We start from the raw sequence: 21,081 nt of genomic DNA on the forward strand, positions 1-21,081 counted from the left end.
TGGCCTGCATCTCTGGACGCGGTCCCTGCAAGGTGTACCTGCGGGTACGCACCTTCTGAACAGTTTTCCTGCGTCCTTCTTATTTTTCAATAAATTAAGAGCCTTGTCACGGGAGTTGCCATCAAGTACAACATCTGTAACATATAGCCATACCAGAAACATAATGCCAACAATCTCCCCCTTTGGACTTGATGGCAACCTCACAAACTTCAGCTTCATTCTCCCCCTTTGACATCAAGGGCAAAGGGGTATACTCCCCCTAAGATCATGCTCTCCCTGAAAAAGAACCAGATCTGCAACAAAGAACCATAATCCACCATGAAAGAGATAGAGACATATTGCAGCTATTTCCAAGATCTCCTTCTGACCATCCTCCATAATGCCAACAATGCATTATATGCTCCCCCTGAACCTGTGAGCCAACCATGACTGAACCATTTCCTGAGTCTGTTCTGCTCCCCCTGAGTCTGAGCCAACCATGACTGAACCTGAGTCTGTTCTGCTGCCCTTTCTTCATATACGCGACTTTGCAGCCTGTAACTCGCGTATATACGCGACTTGTCTTCATTATATCAGCGTATGCAAGATGGAATACTGAATTTCATCACTTTCAGATTCCCCTGTGTCTGTTATGTCCGCTGTCTGAATTATGCCACACCTTTCTGTCTCTGTCTTCTTCAATTCCTGCAACTGTGATGATGTATGGTCCTTTTGTTTTGAATTTTGAAATCTACTCCTGCATTCCCTTGCTTTATGCCCATAGTTGTTGCATGTATAACATCTTACATTTTTCATGTTCCTTCCATCACAATCAATTGCTTTGTGTCCATATGCATTGCAGGCAAAACAATATCCTCTGAAATACCTGGGATGCGATGATCTTTCTTGAACCATTCTACTTCTACATCTGGCTGCAATATGTCCAAAATTATGACATACATAACATTCAACATTTTTCAGTGGAGGAAATAATCGTCTATCACGTCCATAGTTAGGAGTAAAGGATCTTCCTTGAGGAATTTCTTTCCTTGGTTGTTCCTTGTTGAGCATTTCAGATTTCTCATTAGAGTTTCTTGCCTCACCTTGTGAACTAGATTCACCTTCAACATATTCGTGAAAACCAAGACCAGTCTTGATAGCAGGAGACCTTTGACTATTAAGAATATCATCCAAGACTTTAGTACTATCTTGAAATCGTAAAAGCTTATCTTTTTCTTCTATTTTACCTTTCAAGATATTTACCTCAACTTGATGTTGTTCTTCCTTTTTCAGATATTGATTCCTTAGGTCTTCTTCAGCTTTTCTTCCTTCTTCCACTTGTCGCTTTAGTTTGGTCACTTCATGTTCTTGATCTTCAAGATCTTCTCTGTTCTGTTCTGTTGATTTTTTAAGATCTTCTTTTAGAGAGAGGATCTTTGATTCAAGTTTCTGAATAGTTGTACTCTGATCCTTTACTATATCCTGCAATTGCTCCCTTACCCTGATTTCTGTCTCCAATTGTTCTTTTAATTTGGCAACTTCTTCAGTTTCTGCATTCTTCTCTTCATGTGCCATGAGACTTTTAATATCTTCGCTATTATTGGATGAAGCATTCTTCTTCTTATGTGCCATGAGACTTCTAATATCTTCACTATCATTGAATGAACTTTTAATATGGGTATAATAGCTTCTACCATCTTCTTCAGATATCTTTCCTTTGTTATGAGGACATCTAGCAGCATAGTGACCAACTCTACCACATAGAAAACATTTGAAAGTTAGCTTACCTTTGAACCGTCCAGTTCCCCGTTCAAGATTCTTGACAAAATTTACCTCATCTTCTTCCTCTGACACTTCGAATGCGGCCTCTGGTGGTACCTCTTGTCGCATTTCAAAAGCAGTTAAGATCCCATGAAGTTGTGACATGGTGATTTTCTGCACATTCTCCTTTTCTTCTATGGCAGATACTTTAGAACCAAATTTAGCAGACAAAGATCTCAAAACTTTTTCAATTAAGACAACTTCCTCAAATTCTTCACCCAGATCCCTCATACAATTCACTATCTCATCCATACGCAGGAAATAATTAGCTATGCTTTCATTATTACGCATCTTAAGAGTTTCATACCGGATTCTGAGAGTTTGAAGCTTTGCTCTTTTTACCTGATCATCTCCTTCGTAGCTTGTGACGATTTTGTCCCATATTTCCTTAGCTGATTTGAAATGCATGATCTTCATAAATTCTGATTGAGTCAAACTACTCAATAAGACAGTAACAGCTTTGGCATTGAGCTCATATTGCTTTTTCTCTGTTGGATCTGTAGGAGTTGCTGATGGGAATTTGTATCCTCCTTCTACGATTCCCCAAACTTCTGCTCCAAGTGATTGTAGATATGCAGTGGTTCTTATCTTCCAGTGAGTAAAATTGTTCTCGTCAAAGACTGGTGGCCTGATGTGTGCTTCTCTTTCTGGATTAGCCATTCTGATGGATCTTTTCCTTCAAACGATCAAGCTTCCTCAGAAGGACCTGCTCTGATTCCAATTGTTGGAAATAATACTGAGAGGGGGGGGGGGGGGTGAATCAGTATTATCTAATTCTTTTAATGAACCTTCCTTATTTGATCTTTGAATTATTTTTGCATGTCAGTACCATAAAATAATGTGCATGAACAAAGAAAACAGATAGTCACACCAAAGAACACAAGATGTAAGGTGGAAACCCAATGTGGGTGAAAACCACCTGCTGCAATATGTCTCTATCTTCTTTCAAATTAGAAACTTCTTTTACAATGGTTTTGTACTGGTGCAGTCCTTTACCAGTACGCAGGCTACAACCTGCAGAGAGCTACAACTCTCTCTCGTTTTCCAGTCTCTCCTGGAAGGGAGTTACAACCCCCTACTTCTTTTCTTACAAGGACCACTTTTCATAAATTTTCAAACTGGATCCATAAGCATCAATTGATCATCAAGTATGAGAGAATCACCCAATCCACTGTAGTAACCAGATCAACAGTAATAGGACCAAACCCAGAACACAACAATGATAAACAAAGATTTTAAGAGAAGGAAGCACCCTGCTCCACTGCTTGCCTGCTTCCCGGACTCACCCTGCTCAACTGCTAGCCTGCGTCCCGGACTCACCCTGCTCAACTGCTAGCCTGCGTCCCCCGCTCTGAGTCTATTGAACTGCCTGCGTCCCAGCGCACCTGAACCCTTCTGCGCCTGCGTCCCGGCGCACCTGAACCCTTCTGCGCCTGCGTCCCGGCGCACCTGAACCCTTACTGCACCTGCGTCCCTCCGGGCATAGATGATTTCAAGACTTCAGAAGTAACCCAGACAGTCAGATCTACAGATCTGAACATGCGCCGAAGAGATCTCGGTCCATCAGTAGATTCGCCTTGTTTAGATCTAGACCAGATCTAGCCCTCATAAGATATTCAACCAAAACCATGCATAAACCAAATGATCTCCTTTGCTTTATATAGGCAAGCTCCTCCTCAAATCATGGAACAATACCACGAGCCGACACCTTAATAACACAATACCGTCGGCTAGATACCAAGAGTAAAACACAAGAAACCCCCACGTGAGCTTTTCTCTGCCTTGAAATGTGTGCACTGGGTGGACGCACCTCCTGAATGGCTGGCCTGCATCTCTGGACACGGTCCCTGCAAGGTGTACCTGCGGGTACGCACCTTCTGAACAGTTTTCCTGCGTCCTTCTTATTTTTCAATAAATTGAGAGCCTTGTCACGGGAGTTGCCATCAAGTACAACATCTGTAACATATAGCCATACCAGAAACATAATGCCAACAAGATGACCACTGTGCCATGAGTGCTCATGCACCTCTAGAGAAGAGGTCGGGTGACATCGCACTGTATTCAGGAGAATTACAAAAGATGAGGGGCGGGATCCAAGAGGTACCCAAACTCTTAGATCATATCCAGCTACGGGAGCCTAGAATGACAGTAACAGGATGACGGATGTTGGTAGAAGCAAGATGCGATGGAGCGACAAGGTAGTGCTAGAGTGCAGAGGTCTGTAGCAGCGCAGTGGGGGTTGCAGCAGTGCGAGAGGCATAGAGATGGTTGCAGCAGTGCAGAGAGGCATAAAGGTGGTTGCAACAGTGCGAGAGGTACAGAGGTGTTTGCAGCAGCGCAGAGGGAGCACAGGATAGCAGCAGAGGTAGCTTCAAGCTTCAGCATCGGGAGGCTTCCGAACTGACAAGGATGTTAGTATTTGGGTAGATCAGTTACTTACTTCTCACTAACTGAGTTGCAGTGCAACAGTTAGCAGTGGTAGTGCTACAGGCAGCATGATGCAGCATCTTGAGAGGGAGTTGCAGTATAGATGTAGCAGTGGCAGTGGCAGAGCCATGGGAAACAATACAGGAGGCAGCAGTGCAGTGGATGTAGGGCAGCAGGCCCAACATCAGCATAGGTACCGGTGTTGGAGGATCAATGTGATGTTCAGTGGTGAAGCATTACTAGAGCACATTCCTCGCTAAGAGGGAGTGTTGATGTGTGGTAGCATCGGATGTGCTCTAACCATGAAAATTGATAGAGAAGCTAAAGCGCACGAGATCTCCAAGACCCAGAAATGGTTTGGGGAAATTCCACCCTGATAGAGAGATATTAAAATAATTAATATTTTTAATGGGGTTCCTAAGTCTAAACTTAAGAAAATTAAAATATTAATGGGCGTTAATATAAAACTGGGTGAGAATGTTCTAAATGACATGGATCAAGCCAAATCTAATCTTAGCTGTTGATTAGAGACTTACTCTCAGTCGTTGAAGACTCAATAGGAAAAGTATAAGAGGAGGCTTGAGGGCCAATTGGAGATACACCAAGATTGATCAGTCAATTTGATTTTCTGGAGCGGGGTTTGCTGAGAAAATTTGAACAAGTGATCTAAGTTGCAACGAGGGCAGTGAGTACATAGCAGAGAGGCAGAGATAGTGCCAAAGGGTCAGAGCAATGACTGAGGAGGCTACACAGAGGCAGCAGGAGCCACGCAAAGGCAGCTAGAGACTGCGCAAATGTTGAGGGGCCTACGTGGGTGACACGGAGGGCCAGAGAGCTGACACAAAGAGGGAGAAGGCTGACGCAGAGGGTTCTAGAGCTACGTAGAGGCTAGCAAGGCTAACGCAAAGCCTTGGAGAAGCGTCAGAAGGATTTTCGTGGGGCAGACTAGTGCTGAGAACCTGCATATCTGTCTCCGAGAAGAGGTATTACTGCCATGTAAAAATCTCTGTTGGGTGAGCCAGTTTGGCACCCTAGTTGTACTCAGAACTGCTGCACCAGTTTTCCCACATTGGGTTTTTCCGGGGACGATTGTCCAAAAATAACTGTCCCTTGTGTGTTTGTTTATTATTTCAGTTGATGATCTATATATGAGTTGAGACTGCATTTGTGTTTATTTTCAGTATTTATATGGATAAATAACTTGTTAAGGAATAAACAAGTAGGTGAAATAAACCAAATAATGCAGTAGGAATTTCTGACATGTATTAGAGCATTGCAGATCACAGGAGAATTGAAGGCAGCAGCGTAATCAGAAGTATTTGCAACAGTAGCAATTGTCCCGAGAGACAGAATTGCTCCTAAGCAGAAAGCAGCATAGGAGTGATGCAGGCCTCGTAGAGGGCTTGCGTCATCATTTCGAGCCAGAGAGAGGGCCAGCACAGAGGCAGAGAGAGGCAGAAGAGGCTCACGAAGAGCAATGTCATCCTACTCAGTCAGGTAGGCTTGAAGCAGTTGGCCAGAGGAATGATTCAGCCTTTGCGAGGATTGCGCAGAGCTAGAAGGCTCAGTTTCATCAATTGTTGGGGCATAGGGAGTTGTGGGCAGATTGTGGATTACGAAGCTAGTGGGGTGTTGTTAATGTCGAACTAGAACAGTACCTAACGGGACAGAACCAAGGTAGAGGGAGTCGCTGCCTTGACAAATTTCTAGCAAAGAAATTCAAATCCGAGATGCAGTTGCAAAGAGGAGCGGATCGACAGTTGGCGAGAAGATTTCCAGTAGGGAAATCGAGACTCAGAGGGAGTCTAGGAGAGAACTTCCAAGAGGGAAGTCGAGACTCAGAGAGAGTCCAAAAGAGGAGCGGAGATGGCAATGAACGGACTGAGGGATCAAGATGGGTTGGACGGGGCCTCCAACTTTGTCATCTGGAAGGCCATGATCCTGTCTGTTCTGGATAGACATCACATCAAGGGCTTCGCCTTGAGAACTGTGGCTATCCCAGTAGATCCAGCTCATAATGAGAAGTATGAGGATGCAATGGCGAAGGCAAAGTGCATAATCCTTGATGGGGTCAAGGATCATGTCATACCACATATTGCCGAGAAGAACACGGCAAAGGAGATGTGGGATACTTTGATGACATTGTATCAGGGCACTTTTGTGCAGCGGAAGATGCTATTAGAGAATCAGCTGTGGTCGTATCAAATGCAAAAGGGGGAGCAGATAGATCTATACCTCCTCAGATTGGAGGAGATTCGGGACCAACTTACTTCCATTGGGGCCACACCGGATCAGGAGTTCATGGTGAGCACCGCCTTGAATGCAGTCTTCGAGGAGTGGGAAACATTTGTCCAAGGCATTTTTGGGTAGAGCTATTCTTCCAGGATGGGAAGAAATGTGGGCAGCTCTTCGCCAAGAAGAGATCAGACAGTTGACCAAGGCAGGAAGTAGCAGCAAAGGAGGTCGAATCAAGAAAGAGGAGGAGGAAGATGTGGCTCTGGCATTTGCAGGACAGCAGGGGAAGAGGAAGAAGAAGGACATCTCCAAAGTGAAGTGCTTCCATTGTGGGGACCTAGGTCATTGTGCAACCCAATGTCACAGGAAGAAGAATAAGGGAGAGGCTTCTGACTCCAAGGCAACTTGGGCTAAGGCGGAGAAAGAAGTCAAGACAGATGACGACTGTGCCATGAGTGCTCATGCACCTCTAGAGAAGAGGTGGGGTGACATCGCGCTGTAGTCAGGAGGACTACAGAAGATGAGGGGCAGGATCCTTGAGGTACCCAAACTCTTGGATCATATCCGACTACGGGAGCCTCGAATGACAGTAGCAGGATGACAGATGTGGGTAGAAGCAAGATGCGATGGAGCGACAAGGCAGTGCTAGAGTGCAGAGGTCTGTAGTAGCGCAGTGGGGGTTGCAGTAGTGCGAGAGGCACAGAGATGGTTGTAGCAGTGCAGAGAGGCACAGAGGTGGTTGCAGCAGTGCGAGAGGCACAAAGGTGTTTGCAGCAGCGCAGAGGCAGCAGAGGGAGCACAGGATAGCAGCAAAGGTAGCTTCAGCATCAGGAGGCTTCCGAACTGACAAGGATGTCAGTATTTGGGTAGATCAGTTACTTCTCAATAACTGAGTTGCAGTGCAATAGTTAGCAGTGGTAGTGCCATAGGCAGCACGATGCAGCATGTTGAGAGGTAGCTACAGTAAAGATGTAGCAGTGGCAGTGGCAGAGCCATGGGCAACAGTACAAGAGGAAACAATGCAGTGGATGAAGGGCAGCAGGCCCAGCATCAGCACAGGTATCACTGCTAGAGGATCAGTGTGATGTTCAGTGGTGGAGCATTACTAGAGCACATTCCTCGCTAAGAGGGTGTGTTGATTTGTGGTAGCATCGGATGTGCTCTAGCCATGAAAATTGGTGGAGAGGCTAAAGCACATGAGATCTCCAAGACCCAGAAATGGTTTGGGGAAATTCCACCCAGTTACAGAGACATAAAATAATTAATATTTTTAATGGGGTTCCTAAGTCTAAACTTAGGAAAATTAAAATATTAATGGGTAATTAATATAAAACTGGGTGAAGATGTTCTAAATGACATGGATCAAGCCAAATCTAATCTTAGCCGTTGATTAGAGACTTAATCTCGGTCGTTGAAGACTCAACAGGAAAAGTATATGAGGAAGCTTGAGGGTCAGTTGGAGATACACCAAGATTGATCAGTCAATTCGATTTTCTGGAACGGGATTGCTAAGAAAATTCGAACAAGTGACCTGAGTCGCAGCGAGGGGCAATGAATAGATAGCAGAGAGGCAGAGATAGTGGCAAAGGGTCAGCGCAGTGACTGAGGAGGCTACGCAGAGGCAGCTAGAGACTGCGCAGAGACTAAGGGGCCTGCATGGTTGACGCAGAGGGCCAAAGAGCTGACGCAGAGAGGCAGAAGGCTAACGCAAAGGGTTCTAGAGCTATGCAGAGGCTAGCAGGCTGACGCAGAGAGGCAGAAGGCTGACGCAGAGGGTTCTAGAGCTACGCAGAGGCTAGCAGGGCTAACGCGAAGCCTTGGAGAAGCGCCGGAAGGATTTTCGAGGGGCAGACTAATGCTGAGAAGTTGAATATCTGTCTCCGAGAAGAGGTATTACTGCCGTGTAAAAATCTCTATTGGGTGAACCAGTTTGGCACCCTAGTTGTACTCAAGAAAGCTGCTTAATAATAAAATCCTCAACACTGTTGCACCGGTTTTCTCGCATTGGGTTTTTCTGGGGACGATTGTCCAAAAATAACAGCATCCCTAGTGTGTTTGTCTATTATTTCAATTGATGATTTGTATATGAGTTGAGACTGCATTTGTGTTTATTTTCAGTATTTATATGGATAAATAACTTGTTAAGGAATAAACAAGTAGGTGAAATAAACCAGATAATGTAGTAGGAATTTCTGACGTGTCAGACTTAGAAATTTCAACATGGTATCAGAGCATTGCAGATCACAGGAGAATTGAAGGCACCAGTGTAATCAGAAGTATTTACAGCAATAGCAGCTGTCCTGAGAGACAGAGCTGCACCTAAGCAGAAAGCAACAGAGAAGGAGTGACGCAGAGGGCATGTGTCATCATTTCGAGCCAGAGAGAGGGCCAAGTGCAGAGGCAGAGAGAGACAGGCGAGGCTCACGAAGAGCCACGTCATCCTACTTAGTTAGGTAGGCTTGACGCAGTTGGCCAAAGAAGTGATTCAACCTCTGCCGGGATTGCGAAGAGCTAGAAGGCTCAATTTCTTCAGTTGCTGGGGCATAGGGAGTTGTGGGCAAATTGTGGATTAGAAAGCTGGTGGGGTGCTGTTGTTGTCGAAGCAAAACAATACCTAACAGGACAGAACCAAGGTAGAGGGAGTCACTGCCTTGACGGATGTCTAGGCAAGAAATCCAGATCCGAGTTGCTGTTGCAAAGAGGATCGGAGAGGAGCAGATCGACAGTTGGTAGGAAGATTTCCAGTAGGGAAATCGAGACTCAGAGGGAGTCTAGGAGAGAACTTCCAAGAGGGAAGTCGACACCCAGAGGGAGTCCAAAAGAGGAGCAGAGATGGCAATGAACGGACAGAGGGATCAAGACAAGTTGGACAGGGCCTCCAACTTTGTCATCTGGAACGCCAGGATCCTGTCTGTTCTGGATAGACATCGCATCAAGGGCTTCGCCTTGAGAACCGTGGTTATCCCAGTAGACCCAGCTGATAATGAGAAGTATGAGGATGCAATGGCAAAGGCAAAGTGCATAATCCTTGATGGGGTCAAGGATCATGTCATACCACATATTGCCGAGAAGAACACGGCAAAGGAGATGTGGGATACTTTGATGACATTGTATCAGGGCACTTCTGTGCAGCGGAAGATGCTATTAGAGAATCAACTGTGGTCGTATCAAATGCAAAAGGGGGAGCAGATAGATCTATACCTCCTCAGATTGGAGGAGATTCGGGACCAACTTACTTCCATTGGGGCCACACCGGATCAGGAGTTCATGGTGAGCACCACCTTGAATGCAGTCTTCGAGGAGTGGGAAACATTTGTCCAAGGCATTTTGGGTAGAGCTATTCTTCCAGGATGGGAAGAGATGTGGGCAGCTCTTCGCCAAGAAGAGATCAGACCGTTGACCAAGGCAGGAAGTAGCAGCAAAGGAGGTCGAATCAAGAAAGAGGAGGAGGAAGATGTGGCTCTGGCATTTGCAGGACAGCAGGGGAAGAGGAAGAAGAAGGACATCTCCAAAGTGAAGTGCTTCCATTGTGGGGACCTAGGTCATTGTGCTACCCAATGTCACAGGAAGAAGAATAAGGGAGAGGCTTTTGACTCCAAGGCAACTTGGGCTAAGGCGGAGAAAGAAGTCAAGACAGATGACGACTGCGCCATGAGTGCTCATGCACCTCTAGAGAAGAGGTGGGGTGACATCGCACTGTAGTCAGGAGGACTACAGAAGATGAGGGGCAGGATCCTTGAGATACCCAAACTCTTGGATCATATCCGACTACGGGAGCCCCGAATGACAGTAGCAAGATGACAGATGTGGGTAGAAGTAAGATGCGATGGAGCGACAAGGCAATGCTAGAGTGCAGAGGCCTGTAGCAGCGCAGTGGAGGTCGCAGCAATGCGAGAGGCACAGAGATGGTTGCAGCTGTGCAGAGAGGCACAGAGGTGGTTGCAACAGTGCGAGAGGCACAGAGGCGTTTGCAGTAGCGCAGAGGCAGCAAAGGGAGCACAGGATAGCAGCAGAGGTAGCTTCAGCATCAAGAGGCTTCCGCACTGACAAAGATGTCAGTATCTGGGTAGATCAGTTACTTAATTCTTAGTGACTGAGTTGCAGTGCAGCAGTTAGCAGTGGTAGTGCTATAGGTAGCATGATGCAGCATCTTGAGAGGGAGCTGCAGTACAGATGTAGCAGTGGCAGAGCCATGGGCAGCAGTGCAATGGATGTAGGGCAGCAGGCCCAGCATCAACACAAGTACCGGTGCTGGAGGATCAGTGTGATATTCAATGGTGGAGCATTACTAGAACACATTCCTTGCTAAGAGGGAGTGTTGATTTGTGGTAGCATCGGATGTGCTCTAGCCATGAAAATTGGTGGAGAGGCTAAAGCACATGAGACCTCCAAGACCCATAAATGGTTTGGGAAAATTCCATCCAGATAGAGAGATATTAAAATAATTAATATTTTTAATGGGTTTCCTAAGTCTAAACTTAGGAAAATTAAAATATTAATGGGTATTAATATAAAACTCGGTGAGAATGTTCTAAATGACATGGATCAAGCCAAATCTAATCTTAGCCGTTGATTAGAGACCTAATCTCGACCGTTGAAAACTCAACAAGAAAAGTATAAGAGGAGGCTTGAGGGTCAGTTGGAGATACACCAAGACTGATCAATCAGTTCGATTTTCTGGAGAGGGGTTTGCTGAGAAAATTCGAACAAGTGATCTGAGTTGCAGCGAGGGGCAGTGAGTACATAGCAGAGAGGTAGAGATAGTGCCAGAGGGTCAGCGCAGTGGCTGAGGAGGCTACGCAGAGGTAGCAGAAGCCACGCAAAGGCAGCTAGAGACTGCGCAGAGGCTGAGGGGCCTACGTGGGTGATGCAAAGAGCCAGAGAGTTGACACAGATAGGTAGAAGGCTGAAGCAGAGGGTTCTAGAGTTACGCAGAGGCTAGCAAGGCTGACGCAAAGCCTTGGAGAAGTGTCGGAAGGATTTTCGTGGGGCAGACTAGTGCTGAGAAGCTGAATATCTGTCTCCAAGAAGAGGTTTTACTACCGTGTAAAAATATCTATTGGGTGAGCCAGTTTGGCACCCTAGTTGTACTCAAGAAAGTTGCTTAATAATAAAACCCTCATAACTGTTGCACCGGTTTTCCCGCATTGGGTTTTTCTAGGGACGATTGTCCAAAAATAATGGTGTCCCTTGTGTGTTTGTCTATTATTTCAGTTGATGATCTGTATATGAGTTGAGACTGCATTTGTGTTTATTTTTAGTATTTATATGGATAAATAACTTGTTAAGGAATAAACAAGTAGGTGAAATAAACCAGATAATGCAGTAGGAATTTCTGATGTGTCAGACTTAGAAATTTCAACAATCTCGTGGTACCGCCCAGTCCCGGATGGCCCGTATCTTCTCCTCATGGGCCTTCACCCCATCAACACCGATGATATGCCATAGGTCGAGCATCTTTGTCAAGCCAACTCGCACTTGGATAGTTTGGCATAAAACCGTTGCTCCTCCAGGATGCGTAGTACCTCCTCTAAGTGTTGGAGATGCTCCTCCCATGTCCGGCTATAAATCAGAATGTCATCAAAGAAAACCAGCACAAACCTCCTCAACTGTCCCCGAAAGACATGGTTCATGCATGACTGGAAAGTTGCCGACGCGTTGGTCAGCCCAAATGGCATGACCAGGAACTCGAAGTGCCCATAATGGCACCGGAAAGCTGTCTTGGGGATATCTTGATCCCTCACCCTGATTTGGTGGTACCCCGAATGCAAATCGATCTTAGAGAAGTACTTGACTCCTCTAAGCTCATCCATCAGCTCATCTATGCAGGGAATGGGGTACCAGTTCTTCAATCCTTCTTCTTCACTAGTACTACTAAAGAAGCGAAGGGACTGGAACTTGGACTGATATGGCCCAATGCTAATAGCTCCTGAATGGCCTTCTCTATCTCATCCTTATAGGCCTTGGGATGGATGACTATAAGGGGTGGTGATCACTACCTGCACACCCAGCTCCAACTCCATAGTGTGCTCGAATCCCCTATCTGGTGGCTGCCCTAGTGGAATGTCCCCAAACACAACTGTGTATCTGTCCAATAAAGCCGGTATGTCTGGTGGGTTGGGCCTGTCCCCCAACCTCTGAAATCCTTAGCTCTACTGTCCATGCAATATCCCCATGTCGCAGATCTGCCTCCATCATGTGGGTCGAGACCGTCTGAGGTGAATAGAACTGCATGCCTCTCGAAATTACCAGTTGGCCATCCAACACAATGAACTCCATCTCTGGCTTCCTCCAATCTGTCGTGACTCGCCCAAGGGAGTACAGCCACCACACACCATCACCATGTTAGTGTCTGGCACATCGACCACAAAGAAATGGTTCATCATCAAGTAGTTCCCCATAACTACTGTCAAGGCAGGCACATATCGAGTGCATTGTATGGTGCGATCACCTGGTGCTAGGACTAAAAAGCCCTCAAACTCAGTCATGGTGAGGCCCCTCCTCTGAACCAATTGGTCATCTATGAAGTTGTGGGTAGCCCCATTGTCAACTAGGACTTACACCCACTGCCCTTGTACAGTGCCTCTGATCCTCAATGTCAAAAATTTGGGAATCCCACATAAGGAAGAAAGTACTCCCCCGGATGGGGCAAGGGATGCCCCTCCCTGTGGAGGTCGTAGTGGTGGCCCTCTGTCTGTCGGACTCTCACCATCTCCCACACCACACTCCTGCTCCACCTCGTCTTCCTGGTGACTATCTAAAAAAACCTCAATATAGTGTGCTTTATCGGTAGTGCACCAATGGCTTAGCGCCCAGGGCTCCCTGCATGTGAAGCACAAATTCCTCCACCTGAGGTCCTTTCGTGTCTCATCATCTAGCTGCCCCTGCCCCTGTGTGGTTCTCTGAGGTGGAGATCTAGTCTCATGCCCCTTTTGTGGAAAAGGGGTCTGTGCAGGAAAAGGCGCTCTAATATTGGGGATAGCCCCCTATAGATCTTTGGCGCACAAAACTGCCTCCTACAGCGTGGAGGGTCTGCGAGACTTCACCAGTCCACGCAGGCGCTCAAGTAAGCCCTCAATGAAGGTGCACACCCTCCTAGCCTCTGATAGATCCAAGACCATTACTGATACTAGAAGAAACTTTGACATGTATTGCTCAGGGTTGCCTGTTTGGCACAGTTGTGTCAGCTCTCTGAAATGGGCCTCTAGATCTCTTTGTTCAAAATGCTCCACCACCCTCCTAGTGAAGTCCTCATAAGAAGCCACATTGGCATGCTCTAGGGTAGCCAAGCCATGAAACCACCAGTCATGGGCTTCCCCCTCCATGTGTAGCGTGTCCATCTTGATGGCTTCCTGTTCTGTCATCCAGTTGAGTTGCAAGTAGGTGTCCATCTTCTCAACCCAAGCCCTAGCCGTGCACTTGGCAGTGCCATCGAAAGTAGGGAAGTACATCCTCCCTATGGACCTTTGCAGCTCATAGTTCTGGGTTCGTTGTCCTCCATAACCCTTGTTCTTCTCACTCTGCTTGAGCTTGCGGAAATCTCTGAAAGAGAGTGCTTCCCTAAAGTCTGCATCCATAGATTGCCACTCTCTAAAATAGTCTCCCATCTGAATGGGGTCTTCACCCCTTGCAGATTCGATTTGTGCCACTAGGACGAAAGAGAGCACGTGTGGCACGAGTTGGCCCACTAACTGATGGGTGTTGCGCTGTTGGTGACGGGGGATCGAATGGCTGAGAGGCTCCAAAAGTTTCCCCAAACAGAAACCCTCTAGGAGTGGTCCTCTCTCTATTTTGCAGTTTTATCTCTTCCAGCATATCTTTCTGACCCTTGGCTAAGTCACTCAAGGCTCTCAGGAGGTTGTCAAAAACCATTTCTTCCCTGCTCTTGGGTTCCACCATGTCCTCCTCTTCTACCACTGCTTTCCCTCTGTCCTCCGTGTCTGGAGTAATCTCCAACTCTCTTTCTCTGCTCTAGTACCTCTGCCTTCGGTATGTGATGTTTTGTTGGTCCCCTTCTCTCATAGGAGAAAATCCCCACAGTTGAGCCAAGAACTAGGCTCCGATACCACTGTAATGTTCCTAAATAGGAATACAAGTGATATAAAGCATATAATTTGTGCAACAAAATATAAAAGCGAAATACACATTAAACACCCATGGAAACGCTGTAAATAAGGAACTGCTGAGCCATTTTATTACTTCTTTGAGGGCAAAATACAATGGATAATAGAATGGTGCACCTGAGCTTGTCTCAATGGACAAGCATGACCAAACCCAGGTGAGAAATGGTTGAACCAATGATTTCCCCAACTACTACACCAATCTGCATTGCGCTGCCCAGAAAACTATTTTTTCTGCTAAGTTCAAATGGTTGGAAAGTCCACTTCCTGTGCTCAGAAAATTATAAGATTTTAACCCCGGACTCCTTAGCCTAAACCCAGAAAAACCCATGAAGAAATTTAGCTGGTTTAGACTTATGAAATTCGACCCCCAAGGAGCCCAACTTCAACAACAACTGCGAAACTTGGCCTAGTGGAATATGCCTGTAAATCCTCCCGGAAATAGTCTCAAAGTGTTGGGCTAACCCCTACTATAAATCCCCTAACTTCCCGGATGGGCTTCCAGCCTGTAGCACCTACTCCTAAGCTCCATGAAAATGTTGGACTGGCCTTCTGCGCTGTCCCCAAGCCCAGTAATTCGAACTGCTAGGATGTTGGCTCCACTGGATCCAAAACTCACAAGAAATGTTGGTCTACTGCTGCTCTCCCAATTCTCTAACCCTCTCGGCAAATGTCTGATCAATGATGGCTCCAACTGCTGCGTATTCTCCAGCTAGCTAGAAATACGCACTCCATGTTTGTGGCTAAATGGTAGTGCTATAGCACACTCCCGGATCTCATGAAACGCTTATGGAACTGCCTCCCTAGGACAGGCACAGAAGGTCCCCGAAAGGAAAGGTTGAATCTCACGCTTGAGAGATTCGTGGCTAAACAGTCGGTTGACTCAACTAAATAGCAGAGCGAACAGTCAAGTAATTTCGATTTGCAAGATGTAAGAATGAATTCAAATGAGAGCTTCCTCCTCTTTTTAACTCCTTGGGCCTTCCTTGCCTCATGTGGGCCCCTCCATCTAGCGATTTGACTTCCCTCCAAACCATTCAAATGGCCTAGTTCGAATTCACATGTGGGTGGCCCCCACATTCCACTAGCAGCCAAATAAAGTCGAATTTCCTCCTAAGTCCCTAAATCGAAAATGCTGGGCTCTTTTCCTAAGACAAAATTGTGTAGCAACAACCTGTTACAAAAGTATTTGAGAAGGGACATGACATGTGTATTATTTGTATTGGTCTAACTATTGTTTATTAGATATCAAACAGATTTTGTCTGCTAAGTCATGAAAGATAAAGTGCTTTATTCAAATAAATATTGTATACGAATCAATTCAGTGTACCTTGTTTGGATATTTTGAGATATGCCCCGTCTACAAGGCTTCCTATTGGGATTACAACTAGAATTGTCCGTCATTCGTCTGTTCACAGATGAGCATCCTCATTCGATGGAGGAGGCTTATTTTTATTTTCATTATATCGCTAGCGGTAATTTAATCCACTAAAAAATGATTAATGCCCTTATGTAATCAGACTGGATCTCATCAGCAATCTTGTTATATTCTACATAGTTGTGCTGTACTCTGAAGCTACGTAAGCTCAAACACTAAAACAAGCAATCTTAAAATTAAATCATTTCTTGAGCAAGGACTTCACGTTGGACAAGAACACTAATGCCTCTTCATTTTCACATCAATTGGTATAAGCACTGTACACTTACCGGCAGAAGTGAAGAAAATGCGGGAGTCAAAAGGATAAATGGAATGGCACCAGCCAACCCAAGACCCAAGGCAGCAGTAGGTAGTTCCTCCGACTTCATTTTTTCTTGCATTGATCTGAGAAAGGCAGCAACCTTGGCCTCAGATTTCTGGCGTTGCCCGGCAGTTTCACTTGCCTTGGAGTAGTGAACCTTATATCTCTCCTGTAAAACATTCCATACATTCACTGAGAATAATAAAGAAAAAGTAGAATCTACGAGAACCTTGATACTTCCAAGACTCAGAAAATGTTTCTGCCAAATGATGGTGTCTAATGGGTGATTCCGAGCATTTTTCTAATAAAATAAATTGTCGAAATTTCCATTCTTAAAGAGAAAATCTCCACGTAACGTACAACTTCCGAAAAGCATAAAACTTTAACTTTGATAAAATGTTTAATGAATTCCTCTATGAAAACTGTTGTGTCTGCAATCAAAGACCTGATATAAACTTCCAATTTTCAAAGTTCGAGCAAACACCTTGGCAATTTATGAATTCAGCTAGCTCAACTTCATAGAGAAAAGTATATTATAAATTACTGAACAGTTAAATGTCTATGCGGAGGGGTTCTTTGCCCACAAACAAAGGGGTTTCGGACTCCAAATTGGCCTTTGACCAAGCTGACACTTTAAATTAGAACCACTGGTTACATTGTGATAAAATGTTTATTTATCAGAAAATATTTGAGTTAAAACTGATTAAAATTGGCTATATCTTGTGTGGTTTAAATAGGTTTAAAGCACCCAGCAAGTCCCTGTACAGAATTTATGCCCAGGTGCCTCAATGCCACTTTCTTAGCACCTCTACCTAAAGGAAATAATTTAGGCTAGTTTGGCCGGTTTAAATGTCACAATGTTAAGAAAATTTAGTTTGATTTGATATATTCAACTCGCAGACCTACTGAACCATAATGCCATTATACAAGGCTTTATAGTTTGCTGCGTACCTTTGGCCCAGATGACAGACTCCTGTACATGCTCAGCTTTGCATTGCAGAACGGCATTTTCAGTCCACAACTATGTGACACCTGTCAACACCATGAGGGTTTCACGCAGAGATTAGAGGACAGTAGTTCTATTCCCATACTGTCAGTGAAAAAATTTAGATAAAGTAGATTTCAATGAATGAGAGTAGGTACCGATAATGGTAATGTTTCAGCAGGCTTGAGGAGTCCCCTTGGATTGTCCGGTGAAAAGGAAAATTTAGGTAAAGGAAACATGTCTGCATTGATGCGCCTCGGAGAAGTGGAAGAAAAATTGTCGGAAGGAGATACCAGTAGCAGCTTTGAAGCATATGCATTGCGTATAATGGCATGAAAGCTGCCGCTGTATCTTCTCAGAGCCATTCACTCCCAAACACGGTGAACGACGAAATATTTGCCTTCGAAGCTATGATCATATGACACCCACCAAAAACACTGAACAATGAAGAGTACAGAGCAAGGGGGCAACGGGTTGGAATGAATGAATCGGAGCTATATAGACAACGTGACTTTGTATCTGCAGAAATTTCAAGTCCGTAAAAGTTTATAAGCCTTGTTTGGTTTCCATTTTGGAATAATATCATGTGGTTTGAAGCAATTGCTATTGTGCAAGTCATAAGGTTTTTAAAAAAAAATGAGTAAATGGAAAAGGCTAAAAAAATGGAGTAAATGGAAGAAGGTAGATGGCTTAAGGTTGTTTTTAATGATAGATTGTGCAAGAGAAAAAAAAATTGGATGCAGCAAAATAACAAATGGTTTAGTAAATGGGGTAGTTGCTTGAACGCGTATCCCATAAACAGCAAAGAGATAAAAGCTTTTGTTATGGAAAAGTTCCACAAACGTACTTGGGATAAGGAGCTAGGAAGAAAGAAAAAATATTATATTGAAGTTTTTAATCCCACTCATAATCATCAACCAAAAGCATACATAGAGGCCAATATTTATTGGAGAGCCAAAATTCTTATTGCTCAGTTAAGAACTAATTCTCATCAACTCCGTTGTGAAACAGGGCGATGGAAAAGGCCAAAGGAAGTGTGGGAGGAAAGGGTATGCATTTTTTGTTCTTCCGAAAAAGTGGAAACAGAAAAACATTTCATTTTAGAATGTGAGGCATTCAAAGACAACAGGGAAAGTTATGCAGATATGCTAGCAGCGAGCTCTTGGGATAATCTATTTAGCGAGGGGTTTGTCGAGAAGCTAGGAACATTTATTGTGAAGCTTCACAGAAAAAGGGCCGAAGACATCAAGCAGATGAAGAAGCAATCTGTCACACAGGCTATCTTTAGCCTCGTGGACGTTAAAATAATTTCTTCTTCTTCTTCTTAGGGAAGAGATTTATTTAAAATCGGTTTAGATTTATTTTAATCCCTCATTTATTAAGTGTCGAGACACATTGAATCTCTCCATGTGTAAATTTTTTTTAGTGTAAAACTTGAAGAAAGGTTTGCACCTCCAGGGATTTGATACTTTTGAGCACTTGATAGATCCAAATTTAAGATGGATCTAGATTGGTATCAGTGTTGTGCGGTCATACAAAATCTGTTGAACATCTAATTATTTTGATCATTTTAAATATGTTAAATATGTAAGATTAATTTGGTCAAATTAATTTTAAATTTGCGTAGATATCTCAATTTGTTAAGATGAGAGAGCCTATTATAACTTGAATGATGAAATACAAATTTGGAGTGCAAAGTGACAATGTAACAATGTTGAATGAACATCTAATTATTTTGATCATTTTAAATATGTTAAATATGTAAGATTAATTTGGTCAAATTAATTTTAAATTTGTGTAGATATCTCAATTTGTTGAGATGAGAGAGTTTGTTAGTAACTTGAATGATGAAATACAAATTTGGAGTGCAAAGTGACAATGTAACAATGTTGAATGATATAGATCCAGATTTAAGATGGATCTAGATTGGTTTCAGTCTTGTGCGGTCATACAAAATTAATGAACATCTAATTATTTTGATCATTTTAAATATGCTAAATATGTTAAATTAATTTGGTCAAATTATTTGATCATTTTAAATATGCTAAATATGTAAAATTAATTTGGTCAAATTAATTTTAAATTTGCTTAGATATTTCAGTTTGTTGAGATGAGAGAGCCCGTTAGTAACTTGAATGATGAAAAATGATGAAATGCAAATTTGGAGTGCAAACTGACAATGTGACAATGTTGAATGATAGAAAATGTGAATAATAAAAATATAGTCAATTACAAACAATCTTCATTGTGATCAATCTAAAACTATTTCTTATTGTCACACTTGTTAGTTTTGTCATTTTCTCACATAGATCATATGAAAAGGACAGTTGAAATCATTTACCATTCAAATATTTAAGTCAAGTTACTGTAGTAAACATGATACCTTGTGTCTTTGCTCTCCAATATTAATAGTAGTTTTCTCCGAAGTCAATTATTATGACTGATGGAATATTAAACCCCTAGTTATTTTCTATTGTCGTGTATTAATAGTAGTTTTCTCCAAAGTCAATTATTCTGACTTATGGAGTGATAAACCTCAAATAATTTTCAATGATATTTATTTTCTATTGTCCTGTTTGAATGCAAAGTGATTAACAATGTTGAATGATGGAAAATTGGAATAATAAGAATGTAGTCAATTACAAATAGTTTACAGTTTCACGAAGAAAACATTTCGGGTAAGTGAACATTTTATTTAGGATGGAAATTCAAGCATTGAATTTATGATTGAATTACTGTAACACATAAGTCAATACACGTCATGAATAATTTGTATGTGATTACACTAAGGGAGAGTGTGTATGTTTTGGGGGTGAGAAGGAGAGACAAGGGGAGATAAGGATATAAATGGAGGTGGGGAGAGAGGGAAGAAGAGATAGGCAAAGACAGGGAGGGAGGAAGAGATATAGACATGGAGAGAGAAGTGTTAGAGAGAGAGAGAAGGGGAAGAGAGAGAGGGGGAGGGGAAAAGGGAGGCAGAGACAGATAGATAGATATGGAGAGATAGTGTGTATGTTTGGGGGGTGAGATAGAGAGATAAAGAATGAGAGACAATGGGAAATAGAGATATAGATGGAGGGGGAAAATATGTGCTTACACTGAAATCAATGCACAATATTATTCTAATTACTTTGAAATTAATGTACATCATACATCTAGTTGCATCAAATCATAAATCGATACCTACACTGAAATCAATGCATCTAGTGCAAATAATCAAATAGGATTAGAAATCAACATCTACACTGAAATCAATGCATCTAGTGCAAGCAATCAAATAGGATTAGAAATCAATATCTACACTGAAACCAATGCATCTAGTGCAAGCAATCAAATAGTAGTAGAAAGCAGCATGTACACTCGAATCAATGCATCTAGTGTAAGGTATTAAATAGGTTAGAAATCGACATCTACACTGAAATCAATGCATCTAGTGTAAGGTATTAAGTAGTATTAGAAATTGACATCTAAACTGAAATCAATGCATCTAGTGTAAGCAATCAAATAGGATTAGAAATCAATATATACACTGAAACCAATGCATCTAGTGTAAGCAATCTAATAGGAGTAGAAATCAACATCTACATTGAAATCAATGCATCTAGTGTAAGGTATTAAATAAGATTAGAAATTGACATCTACACTGAAATCAATGCATCTAGTGCAAGTGATCAAATATGATTAGAAATCAACAACTACACTTAAATCAATACATCTAGTTTAGTGAAAAACAAAAATATTCTTGACTTTCTAGATCTAACTTCCATATATGTAT

The 21,081-nt window shown here is 43.2% G+C and overlaps 1 protein-coding gene across 5 annotated transcripts in view; it reads right to left on the bottom strand.

Moving 5' to 3' along the window:
* The window catches only part of LOC149191462 (uncharacterized), a 361,968-nt gene extending 344,120 nt beyond the window's left edge, over positions 1 to 17,848 (bottom strand). For 4 of the 5 annotated variants that reach the window (XM_089404284.1, XM_089404283.1, XM_089404282.1 and 1 more), the window contains exons 1-3: positions 17,465 to 17,847; positions 17,273 to 17,353; positions 16,290 to 16,490 (exon numbers count right to left, since the gene is read on the bottom strand). In XM_089404284.1, coding sequence (XP_089260410.1) covers positions 16,290 to 16,490; positions 17,273 to 17,353; positions 17,465 to 17,671 — 489 coding nt within the window. In that variant the 5' untranslated portion in view covers positions 17,672 to 17,847. Of the gene's footprint in view, positions 1 to 16,289; positions 16,491 to 17,272; positions 17,354 to 17,464 lie in introns of all 5 variants that reach the window. The other variant, XM_089404280.1, reaches the window with a different exon arrangement.
* Between the last annotated feature and the right edge of the window lie 3,233 nt (positions 17,849 to 21,081).

Source organism: Pinus tabuliformis, chromosome 2_2 (genome assembly GCF_031772625.1).
Source record: "Pinus tabuliformis cultivar Carrire ecotype Pingquan chromosome 2_2, CPIR1, whole genome shotgun sequence".
Classification (NCBI taxonomy): domain Eukaryota; kingdom Viridiplantae; phylum Streptophyta; class Pinopsida; order Pinales; family Pinaceae; genus Pinus; species Pinus tabuliformis.